Genomic DNA, 20,329 nt, shown 5'->3' on the forward strand with positions numbered 1-20,329 from the left:
AATTGGCTATATCTAAGGATGGCCTTAAGTTGTTGATCCTCCTGTTTCTGCATCCTGAGTGCTTGGATGATAGACATGTCTTTCATATACTAGGCAAAACTCTGCCTTCTGTGCGATATACTCAGCCTCCCATGTGTTTTTATTATATACTAATTGAATAAATTGGCTTTAATAATTAAAATATGTGTCTTAACTTGCATAAAACTTAATCTGTTTTGGAAGTAGTTGCCTGTTGTTCCATTAAATTACTTTATGTAAATACATACTGAAATATTTTCTTCTTATTTTTATGTTCTTAATGAATAAACAACATTATACTAAAATGTTCCCATGATTTTAGTCTTTCTATTAATCTCAATCATATTTAACTCTATTTTTGTAACCCTGAGAATCTTTTAAATGATCTAATATAAAAGTATTAAGACTATAGTTCCATTAGCTGACCTTTCTGTCATTGTTCTTTATTATGATTAATTTAAAATAATATGAATATTTATAACCTTTAAATTGAATCTATCTTAGTTCTTTACATTTTTATTTTTATTTTCGTTTTTCAAGACAGGGTTTCTCCAAAGGTAACTTTGGAACCTGTCCTGGAACTAACTCTTGTAGACCAGGCTGGCCTCAAGCTCACAGAAATCTGCCTGCCTCTGTCTCCCGAGTGCTGGGATAAAAGGCGTGCACCACCATCTCCTGGCTACAATATTTTTTCTTTCAAAATAAAAAAAATTAGAGCATAGTGTCTGTGGGATGTGGATTTTTTTTTGTCCATGGATTTGTTCTGATATTTAATTTGTAGAATATATTTCTTACAAAGAATATATTTAATTTTAAGGAGTATGCAAAACTCTCTTTTGAAGTGACCATGTCAGTTCATTCTTTTTCAAATGGCACACACAAGAACACTCAGGGAAATGGTTCTTAAGATCCAGTTCATGAACCCTGTGCAGTAGAGGTGGGATGGAGAGTGAGGTTGAAAGACTCTTTCACAGGAGTTGCACATCAAATATTTACATTATTATTCATAGTGATAACAAACAGAGTAGCAGTGGAAATAATTTAATGTTTGGGGGCCATTACAATATGGGGAACTGGATTAAAAGACAGCAGTGTTAGGATGTTGAGAAATACTGACCTGATGTTATACAGTATTTACTTTTGTGGATTTCACTGTGAAAAGTGGCAGGCAGCAATGCTGAGGGGAGAGAGAGAGAGCACCTCTTTATGAAAGATGTGAATCTTAAAGAACTTGCATGGACAATTTTCCTAGAACTTTGCTCTTCCTAGAAGTGAAATTTTACCAGAACACAGAAAAGACCTGCTCCCAGCAGGCTGGACACAGGAATATTAGCTTTGTTAGTGTTCTACAAGTATCCACAGATGCTCCAAGCACCAGCTTTGTGCATGCTCACGAACACTGAGGGAACCATTTGTGCGCAAACTCACAGATGTTTCAAGGGACCTGATCTTTTCCTACTCATAATAGTTAGACACACCATCTCTGTGCACAGTCATTCAGGTTCCAGCCACTGATGCTCCATCACAGCTGATACAACAGGACAAACCCCCCCACCACCGCAAGGCTAGCTGTCACTTCTAGTGGGGCAGTCCAGAATATGCATAGTGACAATACAATTGAACAGTGAGAAACAGAGGTACCAAGTTCCCAGAACAATGGAAAGCTAGAAAGACAAGGTACAGAAATAGACAGCCGACCAACAGCATAGTTCAAACCCAAGTAAAGAAGAAGGGCATAGACAGCTGGAGGAGGGCTGGCCACAGAAGCAATGGTTTTGTTTTGAAGCTAGAAAGAAGACACCAGGGACATGTTTGCTAATGCAGACTGAATCCAGAGAGTGAGAAAATGAAGGTTCTGCTTTCTTCTCTTTCTTTATTTTTTTCAAGAGAAAAAGAATTCTTTCTTTTTTTCAAGAGAAAAAGAATTTCAAGACACCAGAAGGCTGTGCTCAAGAACTTCTGCCTTTGCAACTCTAACTGCTCTGAAGAACCTCAAAACGTGACAGACATGGACGTTCTTCATGACTGTATGGCCATTGCACTTCCTGCATCAATGGTTATAATTCCAGTTATGGTCTCAGTTTCCATTTGTCTCTTTAATAATAAGGAAGAGCTAATAATATTCTTTTCCAGTTTTTTAAAGGTCTTTCTCTATTTAGACTTACTTTCAGCTTAATAACTCAAATTTAAAAATCCTATATTTTTAGCAAAGTAGAAATTTGGAAGACCAGGTTAGTATATGCCACAGTGTGGACAGGGCATCAGATGGTGGGATACTGTATAAAAAGAAGCCTGATTTGGGGGTCATATAATTTTCAGATCTTACACTCTATAATAAAGAATATAAGGAAAAAAATCCCTGAATCTAAGTTTGGAGACTTGGAAAATATACTGATAATATTCATCTCAAAGATACTATGGGCACTGACAGAAGATCATGTCTCTTAACGCGTTGGCATGTAAGGGTGTGATTACTGCACCGAACACTCTGCAAATGTAAGTTCCCCACAGTCCTCCAAAAGACGGCACCTTGTTTCTTCCTCATATGCTGCCCTTCAAGTTCCCTTTCATCTGATGACCTTCTCTTCACGCCCTCCAGATTTCACTTGTGGGAAGAAAGCTTTACAGTGGATCTTGGGCTCTTTCTGTGAGCAGTGTTAGCGTGGCCCCATGTTTCATGAACCTCTTCCATGGCATTTTATTTCCTTTCCTGAACACAACAGATTCTTAGCAGGCCGTAGGTACTATCTGACACAACTTTTCACACAAAGTCTAACATTTGGGGGGGCACCATGTGGACTTATCTGCTTACTAGAGCACAATACTTCATTGAAGACCAATGCTAAACATAATCTGATTACAGCAACACAATAGATTCATGTTCACAGCTCAGACATTGCTCAAAAATTACTTTAAAACTATACTTCTAACACCAATGATATTATTGAGAGACCTCATTCTTAGGCCTCTCGACGCTGTAATCTAAACTACTTTTGCTTGTAAACCTTAGCCTTTAAAAGTTGAGCGATTGTATCAGCCTCAGAAACACAGCTCTTCATGTCCGCCCCGATAATGTGTCGGAAAGAGCCATGCACAAGCTCTTCGAATGTCATTGAGAGTAAGCTGGCTTAATGGACTGCTCTGCCCTAGTGTTACTGTCCTTTAATTAAAAATAGCCTCAGACAGTGTTGACTTCACAAATGACTGTTCAATTTAAATGCACAATGCTGTGCTTATTTGCTTTGATTGATAGCGGGACTCCTGACTGTAGACATATATGGAAATTCAGCTCTATTTCTTCTTAAGCAAATAACTTAAATAACATTTACATTTTTGCTTTGTTACTTTATAGCTTCCCTAAATTATTACTGCTAAAAATTAATTTGCATTCAGTCCTCTGAAATGTACCTTGCTGCTGAAGGTGTGAGACGTTTTAACTCAGCACAACTAAGAAGTGATGTTTTACCTCCCACTAATAGCCTATAATTAGGTTCCATAATGAGCCAGTCTGTCATTCCTTCATTTACTGGTGGGAGTGTTGTATATGCCAGACACACTTTTGACAAAACACTGGGTCCACTGAACTTTGCTGACTCACACTGATGGGTTTCGAATCTATTACAATTCCTTGGAAGCTGAATTTGTCATTTTAATGGCAAAGCCTGAGAACAGCATCAATGTTCTCAGGAATGTTAGCTGACATCTTGATCAACAACTCCTGGGGGCTAATTCTGCCTGTTTCCGGACCCTGGGCAACTTATTTAACCTCTGTCTGAGGATTAATTGGTTAATTTAAATAAGTGTTTTGCAGTAAAAGGCGGGAAGCACTTTGACTGCTAATAGTAAGGATAAAATCATAACACAGCCTAGTAAAGCAGCAGGCTGCCACACACTGTGATTCTATTAAGTTGTCAATTAAGATGCAAGCTAACTGAATTTGTTCTTTGGAAGAATGCAAAATTCTGTAATGATGGCTATATAGCATTTTTAAGGCAGTTCAAAGAGCATCAAGAATTCTGAATATTTGATTTAAAACTAAAAAAATCTTAGAGTATAATGCAATTGGTACAAGGTAATGAATGGAGAAAAGATTTTAAAAACTGAACTCAAATGGAGTGTGGTGGGACATGCCTACAGTCTGAGCAGTCTGAAAATAGCATGGAGAATTAACATCCTATAACACTTTCAAGGTCATTCTTGATTAAATATAAGAGGTTGGGTCAGTTTGGAACATACAAGATACTTTAAAACAAAATACCAAGAACACCATACATAACAACTATGGATTAACCACATATAGAACATTTTTCATATAATATGTCGATTGTCTTTTAATTAACTTTTCCATACACTTTCATTTAGATATGCTCTCTGTGAAATTACTATTTATTAGTTTGTTTATCAGCTGTTGCTGCAAGGTTGATTTTCAAAAAACTTGACACCTGAAGAAGATACAATAAACAAAATAACAGAGCAAACAAAAAAAGGAGACACAAAATAACAGAGTTGAAAGAAAGAAGTAGATGTCAGTTCAAACTAAAGAGAAAGTGAAAAGTTCACTAGCAAGCACTGGATATAGTCTCAATGCCAGAAAAGTTGCATTTAGATGGAGGATAGCCATGGGTGTGGCCCTACAAGAGTAAGAAGAGAATTATAAAGTCTGCACCTTGTAAGAGACAGCAGCTGGAATTTCCCTTCATTTCATAGAAGTCATTACGGATTTTAAAAATCATTGAACAAAAGTAAAAGATAATTAGTGCCTTCAGAGAAAGCAGTTACCCTGGCATCCTCTGCTCTGCTTGATGGGAGAGGGATGGGTTAGTAAGGATATGGATGAGATTATGTGAGCGTAACTGGATTGTATCCCATGTGATTGCTATCCTGGGACATACAACAGTCACATGACAGTAGGCCTAGTGTAGTGACATCTATATAGGAGAAGAAAGGAACTTTTAGGGAGGAAATGGAGAGCAATTGTTAACCATTTCCTTACTGCTGCAGATATGGTCCCACTGTAATGTATGAGGCAGGATAATTACATCAAGTAAAGTAGCTTAGGCAGCTTGGTTCTGTACTGTTTCCTGTGCCTCCTTCTTTGGCCAGAGACGTGAGGTATGCTTTGGTAAACATTAAGTAAATTTAAGGGTTGAGTCCTGAAGGCTGATTGCCTGGTTCTGATCATGCCTCTAACTTAAATATATACATGAGTGTCACCCAAAAGACTCTGTAGGCTACATTAGTGGTGTATTCTTGAAATCATTGTTAAAAAATAATAATACCCAGTACACTTTAGTACTGTGGGATAATCCGTCTGTACACAGTGTATATGTATTGCCCCCATTGATTTATAATAAAGCTATTTTGGCCTATATCAAGGCAGAATAAAGTCAGGCTGAAAAGCCAAATGGAGATATAAGGAGGAACTAAGGGGAGAGTCAGAGGTGTGAGTGAATTACCAGGGAAGCAAGATGTGCCAGAGAACATGAAAAGTCACAAAGCCACGTGACAAAATGTAGGTTAGTAGAAATGGTTCACTGGAATTGTAAGAGCTAGTTAGTATTAAACCTGAGTTATTTGCCAAACACTCTGTAATTAATATATACATTTGTGTGATTATTTGGAACCAAGAATCTGTGGGACAAAAGTAAATCTCTGCCTCTGTTTAGATTGTAGAACAAAGAAAATCATAGAACTAACATGAGAAAAACAATTATCTGAGTACATGTAGATATAAAAATTTCAATGAATGTGTTTAAAATAGAATGAAATTTTCTTTTACACAAAATATGCAAATGTGACTGTCATTTGGTAATATACACCAGTGGCAAAGAGAGGAAGTAAGAATATTGTTTAGTAATTAAAAAAAAAAAACTGGTCCTAGCAGCTTGAATGGTTGAGTGAGAACAGAATCAATGAGCAAGGCCCACATTCTAGATGTGCTTTAAAGTTAAAGACATGATTTGAAAGACACTGAGGCATCACCAAAGATTTCAAGGTTTTGAATTGAGTAATGAATGTTCCTTGCTAAAGAAACAAAGGAAAGATAGTGTGAGAATTCAAGATGAGGAATGTTAGGTTACCTGAGAGATAAGATTAGTTGTCCCAAAAAATTGAAAACAAGACCTGAAATTTAGAGTAAGGATTCATCCAGATATATAGATTTAGAGTCATCGTGTATGTGCTGCAAAAACCTTTCAGGTTGCTGGATGATTGTGACACCATCCTTTAATTCCAGCACTTGGAAAGCAGAGGCAGGCAGATCTCTAAGTTTGAGGCCATCCGGGTCTACAACAGCCAGTTCTAGGACAGGTTCCAAAGCCACAAAGAAATCCTTTCTCGAAAACCATAAAACAAACCAACCAACCAACCAACCAACAAACAAAACCAGCAGAGGTCTAGATATTCGTTGTCAAATTTATTTATCCATATGAAACATTCAAAAATATTTAAATATAATGAACTCAGAATAGAAAAATGATGCTTTAAAAACATTATTTTGAGAAGTTATTGTTTTTATTGTGAATTGTGAGAAGTTGCATTGGAATCATTAATATTTTGAAATAGAGGAAGTAGAGATGAGGGTAGTACTTTCAGTCAAAACAATGTTTGAACTGGAGCCAAGCATTTTACCCTCAGCAAGCAAGAAAGCCATAGTTAATTGGACTAGTCTTCATAAGCAAAGATGCAACAAAAATATAAATGGGAAGAGACAAGAATAGTGCCTACTAAGAAGAGGCAAGAAAGTGTCTTTAGAAAAAGAGGTCAATAAATTTGTAAAAGCTATTGTAAAACAGGAATTGAGACTTGACCCCTGGACATAGAAAATCATCAACTTGTGTCTCCTAAGAACTTTTTCTACAATAAAGTAAATACAGAAACTTGGCAGAAGTGAAGTCAATGGAGAAACTGAGACAGAGGAATATGACAACAAAGATATTTTGAAAGAATGACTGAGGAATATGACAACAAAGATATTTTGAAAGAATGCTGCTACCAGATAAAAGAGAAGATGAACACAGGGAAATAAATTTGTGACTAACAGATGCTGGCATGAGAAGTCTGGGGTTTGTCTTTTTCAGAGATACCTGGCTAGAGAGAGAAATGTCTAGAAAGCTGGAGAAAGGATTCTGGTCTGTCCAGGCAGCTAATGTTGAGAAAAGCAGGACCACCTCTAGATTTTTTTAACTGCCGCCCTTTGTGCCACAGTAGAGAGGTGGGTGATGGGAAAGGATGATGATCCTTACAGGTTGCCAGGGAAGAAAGAAGTAGGGAGTTCAGTATGCAAATATGGGAATGGTGATAGTAATGGGCCTTTGATCTTAACCTGGGAAAGAAAACAAAAATATCTCTTAGAAAAGAAAGAAGAAAAATGTAAAACTAATTGGAGCTTAAGTAACAGGAGTATGAACTGGAAAAATATGGTGTGTGGCTAAAAAGAAAAGAGCAGAGGGCCCAGGTGTGTACCATGGTAGTACTTAATGTAAACATCAAAACATGCTGCTGGGGGGGACACTTAACTTACAGTACTGGCATCTGTCTCCGGTGTAGTCTGAATGGCAGTGGCAGTAAGGCTGGTTCCCTGCAGTCACCACACAGCTCCCGCCATTGTGACAAGAATCTTCGCACACTGGCTTGCCACAGTTGGGCCCAGTAAAGCCCAGGGCACAGATACAGGTGGGTCTTCCTATTGAAAAAAAAAACAAACAAAAGCATGCTGTCAATCGATAAAAAGTAGGATACCAGGTTCCTGGGAAAGGTCTGTCTACAATTGTACTGTGACTTTATTATACCAAGAGCCTTTCAATTTCAATCAGCTTATATATCCAAGGAAGCATAAACTGAACATATCTGACATTCAGTTGGGTCAGATCATGGAATGTTTATGAATAACTGTACTTGTACACTGTTCTTTTTTCTCATGTGTATCTAATTTTTTCAATTATTTTTTCTCAACTCATGTAGTGTTAGATATGTTATTTTAGTTATAAAATTCAAAAAAAATCATAATTTGTTCGTATGCACCATCACTGCTGACTGTACAATAAGGATCAGCAGACACGTTTCAGGAAGATATTTTAATGAGGTTAAAGGGGAAAAATATCATGTATAATGGTTACATCTATTAACAACGTATTTTATTTAACTCAAATAAACACCCGAATGTTTAGTACTAAATATTATGCATCCACTGGGACATATGTATCCACTGGGTTATAATTTGTCTAAACTTGATATTTTCACTTGTTAAACAAATTACTGGTAGCCTACTAAATAATGAATGATGTAGCAGTTTAATGTGAGTATCACATAGCAAAACATTCCCTGGATCATCTTTGCATATTTTCCCTCATTCTTTTGTTGGAAAATAATTTATCATCATAGCAAACATTCCTGTATGCTTTCCATGTTGCATAAAGTAGTTCGTCTCTGCCTGGTTTGTCTGTCACTAAGCATCAACTGCAGTGGCAGGCACAGTGAGAAGGAAAGCATCTGTAGAAAACACATGGATATGAACACACAAGTATAAATGGCAACAAGGGTTCAGTCACAGGGCTCAAGCAGGGCTCACAACCACTCATTTGACAGCATAAAGGATGTCTGTACCACCAGAGACTTCATCATTGATAAACTCGGGGCAAAATAAAATTCCCTGAGAAGTACATGAATTAAGGCTTATTAAGGTTTTAAATATGATAATGATCCAATTGTTTTCTATATCATAATTCATTCTATTCAAAGGGTGGCACATAATTTCCATGGTTTTATTTCTTTCTGTATGGTAGAACTTCAAGAAAAGCGCATCTAGCAGTTCTCAACAATGTGCTCCTGGATCAAAGGCGGTGTGATGACAAGCTCAGTGGATTTCAGTATGAATATGGAATTTTCCGTATTCCACCTTTAGAGAGAAGCTACCAGAGGAGGTCAGTAGCTGCTAAAAGAGTAAGTTGCTTCCAGAGATAAACCCTCAAGTTTGTAGCCAATATTTAAAGAAGTATTTGGAAGGAACAAAATATTAAAGAATGAATAAACTTGTACAATGTTTTAAGTAATTTGAAAGAATGCTGCATCTTTTAAAAACACTAAAAAACATACTGTAAATTCAGTCCAGATAAAGAAAAGTCATACTTATTTTTATAGTGAATAGCACCACTTTAAAATAAATTGTTTATAAATGCTGTCTGGTGGTAGATAAATGGCTATCAATGCTCCCCCCCCCCCCAAAAAAAGGGATGAGGGCTATATATTACTATAGCTGAGCCAGTTAATGATTTTTTGTTTCCAAAAATGATTTACAGAATAATAACAGAAGGTTTCTTTTCAGTGGTAGCAAACCTTTCTTTCTCTATTGATTGCTGATATGAAAAGAAAATATTTCATCTGGCAAATTAGTGTGAAAATAAAGACAGAAAAAGAAAACAAATCGAGGCATTAAGTGAAGAAACTGATGAGGTTCCAATATGGCAACTACAGAAAACAAAAGCATGTCAGAAAATGAATTATTTCATTCTTTTACATGAGTTCGTGCATGGCTTAAGAAGAAATAACTCGTGCCAAGAGCAATGCACCTGAGACACGGTCTAGGAGCGGCAGTGGACAAGGTACAAAAGCTAAAGAGCGTCAGAGCAGTAGAGAACATAAGAAATCCAATATAAATATTAAAGATAGTGAATTTTTATTCAATTGTCTAGATTTTTTTGGTCTTCTAGACAGTATTTCCCCAAAAATTACAGGCTATAACCATTTCTCCTGGTTTCCCTTGAGAACTTGAGAGCAAGCCTGTATTGCTGTAGCCTCCATATGTTTGAGATATTTGACAAGGAGAAATCCAGTAGTTACTGACTTTGAAGCTTAATTTATACTGGTTAGCTTTCAAAGTACAGAAAAACACTATGTATACTATGAGGCCTATGGAATCTTCAATAGTATTACCCAGTTGTGAACATGGAAAACAATGACAACTGAGCTGGCAAGAGATACTCATGTTAAAAAAATGAAAATAGTGACATGAAGTTATGGGAACAATCAGCCACTTTCTGATTCAATTTAAACCTACTCCACACAAGTTGGAACCTAGGTCTGGTACCAGTAATGGGACCAAAAACAACAGAGCCTAGGTTATAGGCTCTAGTGTAAAACAGAACCAAGAGCTATTTTTGTTTTGTTCTTAAATGTGCAAAGTAATAAGCTGTCCCCTGAGTTCTTATCTTTCTTTCTATAGATTAGTTCATCTCTCAACTCTAAACAGAGGAGCTTTTAGTTTTTGCAGTAGATAGTGATTAACGGGGAGACCCATAACTGATCAACATGCAGTCAATAAGAGACTGTGGAGTGTTCAGTTTTAAATGGGACATTGAAATCACAATCCTCCTGTCAAGACACAGATGATTATAGAAGACAATACTAAGTAAAGGCGAGTATGTGTTTCTGATGAAATAACATTTGTCAGTTATGAAAACTGTGATTGCACATATGAACCCACAACTGAGACCACATGTCTAAGATTTCTATTTATATCTACAAGGTTAAGCTAATCAAATTCCCAGCATGGATTTCAGCAGCTCTGCCCCATCTGAGAATCCATTAATATCTGATGACTGCTTCAAGAGGGACTAATCTCCTTCAGGGATGCAAGTTTTCAGAGGCTACCCATACTCTTGTAGATGATCCCACACCCAGGTATGCCTGGGCAGCAGTTCCAAGACTTGGAGAGCACATGACAAGAAGCTGTGAAAGAATAGCAATGGGAGGGAGTAGCAGAGGAAATGAAGGGGAGTGAATTATATCAAGTACGTTTCCTGTAGCCATGAATATTAAATAAATATGTTTAAAATAATGAAAGAAACAAAGGACACGGGTTTGAAAAAAAAAAAAAAACGGAGGATCCACACATGTGCTGAGTAATTCCTCCATGAAAGCCACTCAGAGAAGGAAAAGAATGTTTTTGGGAGTTTTCTTGTATACCATGGATGTTTTAAAATAGGAGCAGATGTCTAAGCTGTCCCCAGGTACCAAGAGCTGTACAACACTTAGATTCTAATTCAGTTATTTTCAGAAAAATTACCTTTTCTTCCCTTGAAGAAAAGATTTCTTTTTGATAAAACAAATCTTCATATCCCAGGAAGTACTATCTGACAGGCAACTAAGAGCAATTGCAAGAGCTTGCATCATACTGAGGTTCTCTAGGACTCCCACAACCATCAACTCAAAGCTGTGATTTCTGTTCAGTAGACTATGGCTTCTTGGAGAACGCTATTCCCTGCGCAGAGCGAGTCCAATTAAACTAAAGCTTCTAAGATTGCATGTTTCTCATGGCTTTCTCAAGTACCCCAATGTTGTTATTTATCTTACCCCACTCTCTTTTGTGTTAATGTCATAAACCCTCTTCACTTAATGTTCTCCCTGATTTTCTCATTTCTGACTTCATAGAATCTATTTTCTAGCGTTGTCCTCTCTAGAGTCCTTTTTATTTAAATTGCACAATTCAAACTGTATCTCACTGCTTAATATTCACATTCATTTTGGTCGTTTTTAATAAGCCCTGTTACATTTTATCCAGCTTTAAGCTCTGCAAACCTAAAAACTAATTTCAGTATTAGTAGGACTTGGATTTTATCTAAATTTATAAATCCTTTTGCTTTATTCCACTAAATCAATTTTGCCCATATCCTGGTTTACTTTCATGCTACATATCTAACTAACAGACACACCTGTGAAAATATGGAAATAACCAAGCAATAAAAATTATACCTTAAGGAACAAATAGTCTTGAAAAAAATACTAAATGCAAATATAGCTGCTAATTTCATAAATATCTTTTGAGATACTATCCTCTGTGTTCATATGAAAGAATATTTGACTAATGCTATGCCTTATCCTAATTTCCATTTATTTTTCAAGGCAAGTTTTATCTTAAACTCATCATTCTGTGAAAAGATCATAGAAATGAACTAGTATATGACGTAGGAGGTCCTTCTGTTTATGTGTTGCTTTCATTGGTTGAATAAAGAAACTGCCTTGGCCTAGTTGATAGGACAGAACTTAGGTAGGCAGAGTAGACAGAACTGTATGCTGGGAAGAAGGGCAGAGTGGCAGACTCCATGGTTCTTCTGCCTGAGATGGACGCTGATTAGAATCTTTCCCAGTAAGCCATGACTTCGTGGTGATATACAACTTATTAATAATGGGTTAAATCAAGATGTGAGAGGTAGCCAATAAGAGGCTAGAGATAATGGGCCAGGCAGTGATTTAATTAATGCAATTTCTGTGTGGTTATTTTGGGTGTAAGCTAGCAAGGTAGCTGGGACAACAAGCAGCCCACTCCTCCTATTACAAGTATATCCTTTTGATTTATTAAATTAAAAATATTTAATTTTGAAGTATTTTGCTACATGAATATAGGTCACATATTTCATTAAAGTGATACATATTTTAGAAAAATTAATGTACCCTACGTAAAAACTTTAACAACTCTCAGATATGTTCCTTTGATTACTGATATTTACTCTCTTTAATTATTATTGTTATATAAAACTGTCATATTATATTTAAGTTTGACCCAAACCCTAGTTATATCCTATCCACATAGGAACCACCTGAAGGCATTACTGTAAATAAATCAACAAAGATAAATGCATGAGTTAACCATTAGAATTTGCTTCAAAAATTTATATTTGTGCAAAGATAATCAGATTATTCAATCTATAACACCAACATTTTGTAAGTATATTATTCATAGGTAAAAATATATTTACTTACAACTAGTAAACAGTTTTGTAAATGAGTCTATTTTATATATTAGTGATGATATCGAGTATATCCTAACATGGTAACTGCATTCTCATATTTGAAAATTATACTGTTATAGATTTTACAATTTGTACAGAACAGTTGAAATTTTAGATGGCCAAGCACATTCAAAAAAATGTTCTGGTGTAGTTTATTTTCCTTTAAGAAGAATCTAATTTTAAATCACAATTGTTTGATTCTTTAAGGACATTATTTGTATAGTGAAAAGGAATCCACATACTCTGGAGTCAAACAAACATTTCAAATTCTTAAAATGTAGCAGCTTTTCAGCAGCACAGACCAGCATGGAGCAGAATGACAGTAGTGTACTCAAGTCTGAACAATTCAGTGTGCAGCAGCGATGAGAGGGTACGAGAGTAAGACTGGGAATCTGAACAGGGGAACTGGGATTGCAAAGAGAGCCCATAAAGTGGAAGAGAGAAGGCACATCTCAAAATGACTATTACTGAACTCCACTCTGAGAAACATCAAAGCAAGTGATGACAAAAAAAAAAAAAAATAGAACCCTGTCACTCCACTCAAGACAGAATACATCATAGCCACAAAGATGATCCTAGTACTGTCATCTACAAACCTCATGTGAGACTCAATTTAGGATAACAGATAAACCTTGAAATTGACACTTTTGTCATCAAAAGACATAAAAAAAACTGAAGAATAAATGTCAGAAATAAAGCCTACGTGTTAAACAGTATTATACATATAAGAAAAAGCAATGATGTAATACACACTTTTAAGAGGTCAAAGTATACTCAAGAGATCAAACATAAGAATTCATAATAAAAAAAGGAAGAAGGAGCTGAGATGAAATTTATACATTAGGCAAATTTTTCAGTTAAAATATAGTCAAGAGTTTCTCAATTCTAGAGAAAGAATTAGATGTTCAAATGGAGAATCATACCCTAATAGACATGAGCAGAAAACATCCAGATGTCAACAACACAAAGCAAAGCTGTAAGAGAAAAATATCATCTGCCATACAGATTGAGAAACATAAAATAAAATGATTTTGCACCAGCAATCTAAAAAAAAGAACACATCTGTTTTGAAATCAGATAATTTGAAACCAAATAATTATACCTAGAAAAACTACCTATTGAAATATGATAATTTCAAGAACAGTACATGTATGACAACAAATCCAACACTGATGAGAAATTACTGATTAGGATGCACAGAAGAAGGACAATATTCCACATAGAACTGATTTCATTGAAGAAATTAATGACAAATTAAGATGCTACTAGAGAAAAATGAAGAGCACAAGAGATCAGAGCTTCTGAGACATGGCTTAGGCAGTTATAAGAAGAGCTAAGAGTTGCATGATACATTTAAAAAAATCAAAAAATGAAATAAAAACCTAATGGTTCAGCTTAAATATCTAGAAAAGCAAGAATATGTAAAAAGAATAAGAATACAAATTGTTGCAGGTAGAAGGAAATCATAAAAAACACTGGCATAAATTAAAGAAGTAAAGGTTAAAACATTAATAAATAGAATTAATCAATGAAAATTTTGTTCTCTGAAAAGGTGAACAAGATAGTACAAGAGAAAAGAGTCTAAATTTATAAAATTAATGACAAAAGGGGAATTTTCAAAACATACTCTAAATAAATACATAAGTTTAGAATTGAATATTTTAAAGCATGATATTGTAACAGACTTGATGTATTAATAGAAATGGGAAAATTTTTAAGCATAAATGTCTAAAGACTGTATAAGAATACATAAGCAACATAATCAGACTGATAAGAATCAAAGGTATTGATTTAGTGACTAAAATCCTCCAAAGAAAGAAAAGTCCAGAGCCATGGAGCTGGGAACAAAGCCTAAAAAATAAAGTACAAGCAAGAGGTCCCAAGAGGCCCTGTACAGGCAAGACCACCCAAGTTTGGATCTTCAGCTATCACATATAAACGCATGGCATGGCAGTGTTTGCCTACAAAATCAGCACTGAAAAAGTGGAAACAGGTAGATTGTGGATCCTTATAGTCTGCTAGTATAGCCAAAATGTTGAGCTCTGATCAGAAAGGAGACCCTGTTTCAAGGAATAAGACAGAGAACAGTATTCTTGGTTGAGCTCCAACACCTACAGGTAGAGATGATAACGCACACAGAAACACATGAGTAGGCCATACACACACACACACACACACACACACACACACACACACACACACACACAAACACAGATACATTTTCTGACCTCCTCAAGTTAAGCTAAACAGTTATGGTGATAAAAGCAATGTAGTACTTTCACAGTACTACACTGTAGATCAATGGAAGTAATCAAACCCCATGATACATCAATGCAGGCATGAAAAAACAATTTTATTAAAATGATAACAACTCATGTACTAAATAGGATAACCTACTTAATAAAGTATGTCTTAAAAACTGGATATCCAGTTTTTTTTTCTGCAAAGAAAAAGTATACATAATTAGCAATTAAAACTAGAGCAAAGAACACAGGGAGATACCATGCAATAAAGGGGGAAGGAGAAAATTAACCCAAAATGAAATATTCAATTCTACAGGGAATTATCTTATTTTTAAAGATTGTGTGTGTGTGTGTGTGTGTGTGTGTGTGTGTGTGTGTGTGTGTGTAATTATGTGACCTTAAAGTGAAAATTAAAGGCACTGGTAATGCTAGTTATTTTGATCTTTGTTAAAGCAATATGCTTAGTATCCATTACTATTATTAATTTTGCAAACTGAACTTTGATGCAATAAATAAATGTCTCTGATTTTGTTGAATTATTTTTAATTTAATTCATGATGATTTAAACTACATCAAAATTATCAAGCTTTATTTAGCACATATGTTTTACACAGTAAGAAAATGCAAGTGATTTGCACACATCATATGGTCAGAAATTTACCTATAGAGGATGGTATGCAGGTCCCTCCATTCTGACAGTAATTGCTGCAGTGGTTGACTTCACATCGTCCTCCTGAGTAACTGGGCCAGCAGAGGCACCTCAGATCCCCCTTCTCATTTAAGATGCACCTCCCTCCATTTTCACAAGTCAGTTTGCAGGAGTCATCTATGTATAAGAAGAAATATACAGACAAGCATTTTGTTCAGGTAAGTCTCAAGTAACCCAAAGAAACACATATATTTAAATATAATAATTTATATTTTTCACAAAATAGAGCAAATTTGAAATTTATAAACATACACAGCAACTAAAAGCAGACATTTGACTTACATTTTCTTCTCTACAATACTGTTATTATCTTTATATTTGTTATTAGTAACCAGAAGTTCCTAGATGTAATATATTTTATAATTGATTCATTGAATTTTTTTTACTAATATGCTTTAGGAAGGGCAATAAAATTAACACTTTAAATAACTTTTCAATAGAATAATTTATATAATAAAATAAAAGAGAGAAAAAGTTAGGTTGCAGAACACCTCGCACCAGAACTAATTTCAAAAAGTGTGACTTTTCCTAAGTAGATCAATGTCACACAAGTACTCAGTTATTAGTCCTGATGAGCTTCAGGGCCCTGATGGTCAATGGGTTAAAAATAAAAGGCCAAATTTTCAGCTTTTTGTCTTAGAGGAATAATGCATACTGGCATCTTCAGGAAAACAAAAAGTGCTTCTTGCTACTTCAAGACAAATTAAATTGAATTCATTTATGCACACTGAAAACTAGAAAACATTGGATTTATATTTCTTTTATGATTCATGTATTCTTTATCCTAACCCCCATCTTTCATCATCACCTGATATTACTTTCTCTTGCCTCCTTTTTCAATTTTTTGGATTTTATTCCCACATTTATTTAAATGTATGCAGGTTCATGCTGTAAGCTAGAATCCACATATGAGAGATAACAGGAAGATTTTTTTTCTTTCTGAATTTGAATCACTTTACCTGATATGAGTCATTATAGTTAATTCCCAGTTGGTAGAATTGTTTGGGAAGAATTAGGATAAGAGACTTTACTAGAAGAGGTAAGTAATCAGAATCAAATTTTAAGGTTTAAAAAATCTATCATTTTGAACCGGTCATCTCTATCTCCTTGCTTAAGGTTTGAGACGTGAGTCCCATCATGGATTCTCAGCCTCTGGGACTGAAAACCCTTCTTTTATATGTTGCCTTTGTCATACTGTTTTGTCGTGGAAATAAAAAAATTAACAATGCATGTGGGTGGCATAGCTGGGTTGCATGGCAATTATATTGATATTTTGCAGAGCCTCTAAAGTGATTTTCAGAATGTTGGTATTTATTTGTACCCCACCAGCAGTGAATAAACATTACCTCTTTTCTCACACCTTTTTGAACAATTGTAGAATTTTTTTAATGATAGTCATTCTAAGATGAAACAGTATCTCAAAGTAGCTTTATTTTGTGTTTCGCTGATGACTAGGATTATTTAATACTTTTATTAAAAAAATAATAGTAGTTTTTTTTATTTGTTTTTCTTCTCTTGAAAAGATTTTTTTTCTCTTTTTCATTGCATTTAGTCCGTTTGTTGTTTGGCAATTTGTTTTCTTAATATTTAATTTTTACACTTCTTGTAAATTCTGGATATAGATCCCTATATGAAATATAAGCAGTAGAGATTTTTCTACTCTTCTTCTGCAAGTCTATTGCTCTTGTTTCTCTTCTTATACAATCTAATTTTGATTAAACTTGTTTTGGGGGTCTAGTTTCTGCATTGCTGGAGTTTTCTTTAAGAAACTGCTTCTATGTCCCAATATCTTGAAGATTATTCTCAATGTTTCTCCCAACAGTTTAAATATTCTGAATTTTGAAATAAGTCTTTTTATCCACTTCAAGTGTATTTTGTGTAAAAGGTGAATGATAAATATCTAATTTTGTTTTTCTAAAAGTATATAACAAGTTTTGTAAGCATTATCTGTAATATTGCAGGCCTTTGCCACCTTCAAAAATTAGGAGGCCTTAGATTGGCCAGTAGATTTTCTAGTGTCCTATTCTGTTCCACTTTCTATACTGTGCATATGAGGTAATCTATTTAACCTTAAACTGAATTCTTTAAGCAAAATGGACTTATTAAAAAGAAAAATTAAAATATGTATTGATATTAAATTAAATAAGTTATTGAGAAAACATTAAAATTTTATAAATACTAATTTTAAAATATATACAAAATCCATATTCATGTAATCTCATATCCTATAAGTAGTCTAGCTATCTACTTTGTTTAGAACAGAAAGAATCTGAAGACCTGATTTAGATTTACACTGTATTTTTAGAGTCCAAAAGTCAATGAAGCCACAGAAACTTACCAGTAAGCCACAGCCTCACGGTGATACACAGATTAATAGAAATGGGTAATTTAAGTTGTAAATGCTAGCTAGAAATACGCCTGAGCCATCAGCCAAACACTGCTGTGATTAATATAATTTCTGTGTGATTATGTGTGTCTAGGGTGCAGGAAAATGACTGTGTAGACTCTGTTTACAAAATAGTGCTCAAATATTTGGCAAAAATCTCCATATAAAACCTGAGATAGCTCAGGTTTTAAAAAAGGGATTCTAGAGAAACAAAAGAAAAAAGTCAAGCATAACCTTGAGGTTGCAGCATTGTCTGGGGTAGGCTCAGTTTGCTAATCAGGAGCAGAGGCACTGATCCTTTAAGAGAGGCTCCCTGACTCAGCATTAGTATTAAAACCTCAAAGATATTTGAAGAGCCTCTGCTACCAAACACTTAAATGGTGTTAACGAGCAGTCATCAGCATGATTCTTGGTAAAGGCATGAACCTAGAAACGCCACAAAGTTGTGGTAAAAATGTGGTTCCCAGGAGTACCTCTGCCCTGATACTAAACTCTCAGGAAGAGAAGGAGTAGGGCGGACCCAGCTGCCCAAGCCAAAGCCATGGTTTTAATCCTAGCCATTCTGTTTATCAAATTAGATTTATCTAATTTGATAGAGATATACAGTAAATACAGATGCAGGGGAAAAAAAAACCTCTAAACATTTACAATGTGCTTAAAATATATATAGGCTTGAGAAGGAAAAGAAAAAGGACAGGGAAAGTATTTTTAAAAAAATAGCATAGTTGGGTGTGATGACAAATGCCTTTAATCTCAATACTGGTGAAGTAGAGAAAAGCAGATCTCTGTGAATTCAAGGTCAGCATGACCTACTTAGTGAGATCTAGGACAGCCATGCTACACAGAGAAATACTGTCTCAAAAAAAACAAAAATTAAAAATAAAATTAAAGAATTATAGTGAAAAAATAGCATGTAGATATGAAAAATATACAAGTAGTCTAGATAATGTATAATTTTGTGTTTTCTTTTAACATTTTTACTGTGAGTGAGCCGAATACACAGCAACATTTCATTGCATGATATGATACGCTAATTTAAACCAACATACATGTTTCAAAGGTATCTTGACTTCAAAACTTAAGTCTAAGGATGTTACATTGGAAAGGAGATTCTGCTTTTGTTTCGACAGAGGGTAGAAAGCTGTGGGTTCCTTCCAGGCTAATGTGGCTTGATTGAACAACCCCCCTACACAAAGAACTCTGTGAATCCTAAGAATACTTCACACAACAAACAGCCAAAAGCAGTTTGGAGAAAGCTTTGCTGTAATTTCCCAAATGGTTGTTTATAAAGGGTTGTTTTCACTTAAAAGGGGTTGATTATAAATGTTTAATGATCACAGTCAAGGTCTTTATAAAGAAAAACAGAGGATATGATAGAGAAATGAATACTTTACATTGGTATGGACTTTGGTTTATATATACAAATTTAAGGTCAATTTTGTTATGTGGATATCTATGCTCTTCTTTAAGGTATTTGTTTATATAGTTTATTTAAAAATGCAATGCTTAATTTAAAATTACCGATTAATAGATACTCATTTATAATAGTCAATCTTATAAGCATGTTAGTTGGGTTTTCTATACATACAGAAATATATTTCAGTTAGATGAATAATCTTCAACACTTCAAAGACCCACAGAATATGACATTGAAAAGGTTTTAAGTACTTAGACTATTCTAGACAGTGAAATATGTCTGTTCTGACAGTACCAATTATTTCACAAAGGTTGATGAGCATTGAAGAAACTCCTTATGGAATATGCCTTCAATGTGACAAGACTAACCATTTGGGAAAGAAAGTACTCTTACCTATACTGCTTAATGGTGTGCTGCATGAACTAAACATTGAGGACCCTTAGAAAAGTGATTGCTGAGCTTTCCAAAAGACAGAATTGATGTGGGATTCCCCTCTGCATGCTGTGATTACCACTGATTAATAAAGAACTGCTTTGAGCCTATCACAGGGCAGAACAGAACTGGGTGGGGAAAGAAGGCAGTGCAGTATTTGACCTAGCAATGCTACAGCTTAGGTTCTTAAGAAGTGCTTAGCATTTTAAGAAGCACTCCTAGACAGAAAAGAATTATAGAAACACAATAAAGACAGATTCAGATGAAAAAGACCTCTAAATGGGTCACAGTTTATTTAAAAAATATATGTAGGATTGTGAGAGAGAATAAAAAGAGTAT

The 20,329-nt window shown here is 35.0% G+C and overlaps 1 protein-coding gene across 2 annotated transcripts in view; it reads right to left on the bottom strand.

Annotated features, from left to right (window-relative positions):
* Positions 1-20,329, bottom strand: part of Lrp1b (LDL receptor related protein 1B) — a 1,858,137-nt gene that overhangs the window by 53,362 nt on the left and 1,784,446 nt on the right. For both annotated transcript variants that reach the window (XM_087899923.1, XM_087899922.1), the window contains exons 83-84: positions 15,708-15,872; positions 7,541-7,702 (exon numbers count right to left, since the gene is read on the bottom strand). In XM_087899923.1, the coding sequence (XP_087756049.1) occupies positions 7,541-7,702; positions 15,708-15,872 (327 nt within the window). The remainder of the gene's footprint in view (positions 1-7,540; positions 7,703-15,707; positions 15,873-20,329) is intronic.

Source organism: Myodes glareolus, chromosome 21 (assembly GCF_982192425.1).
Source record: "Myodes glareolus chromosome 21, mMyoGla1.1, whole genome shotgun sequence".
In the NCBI taxonomy this organism is placed as follows: Eukaryota; Metazoa; Chordata; class Mammalia; order Rodentia; family Cricetidae; genus Myodes; species Myodes glareolus.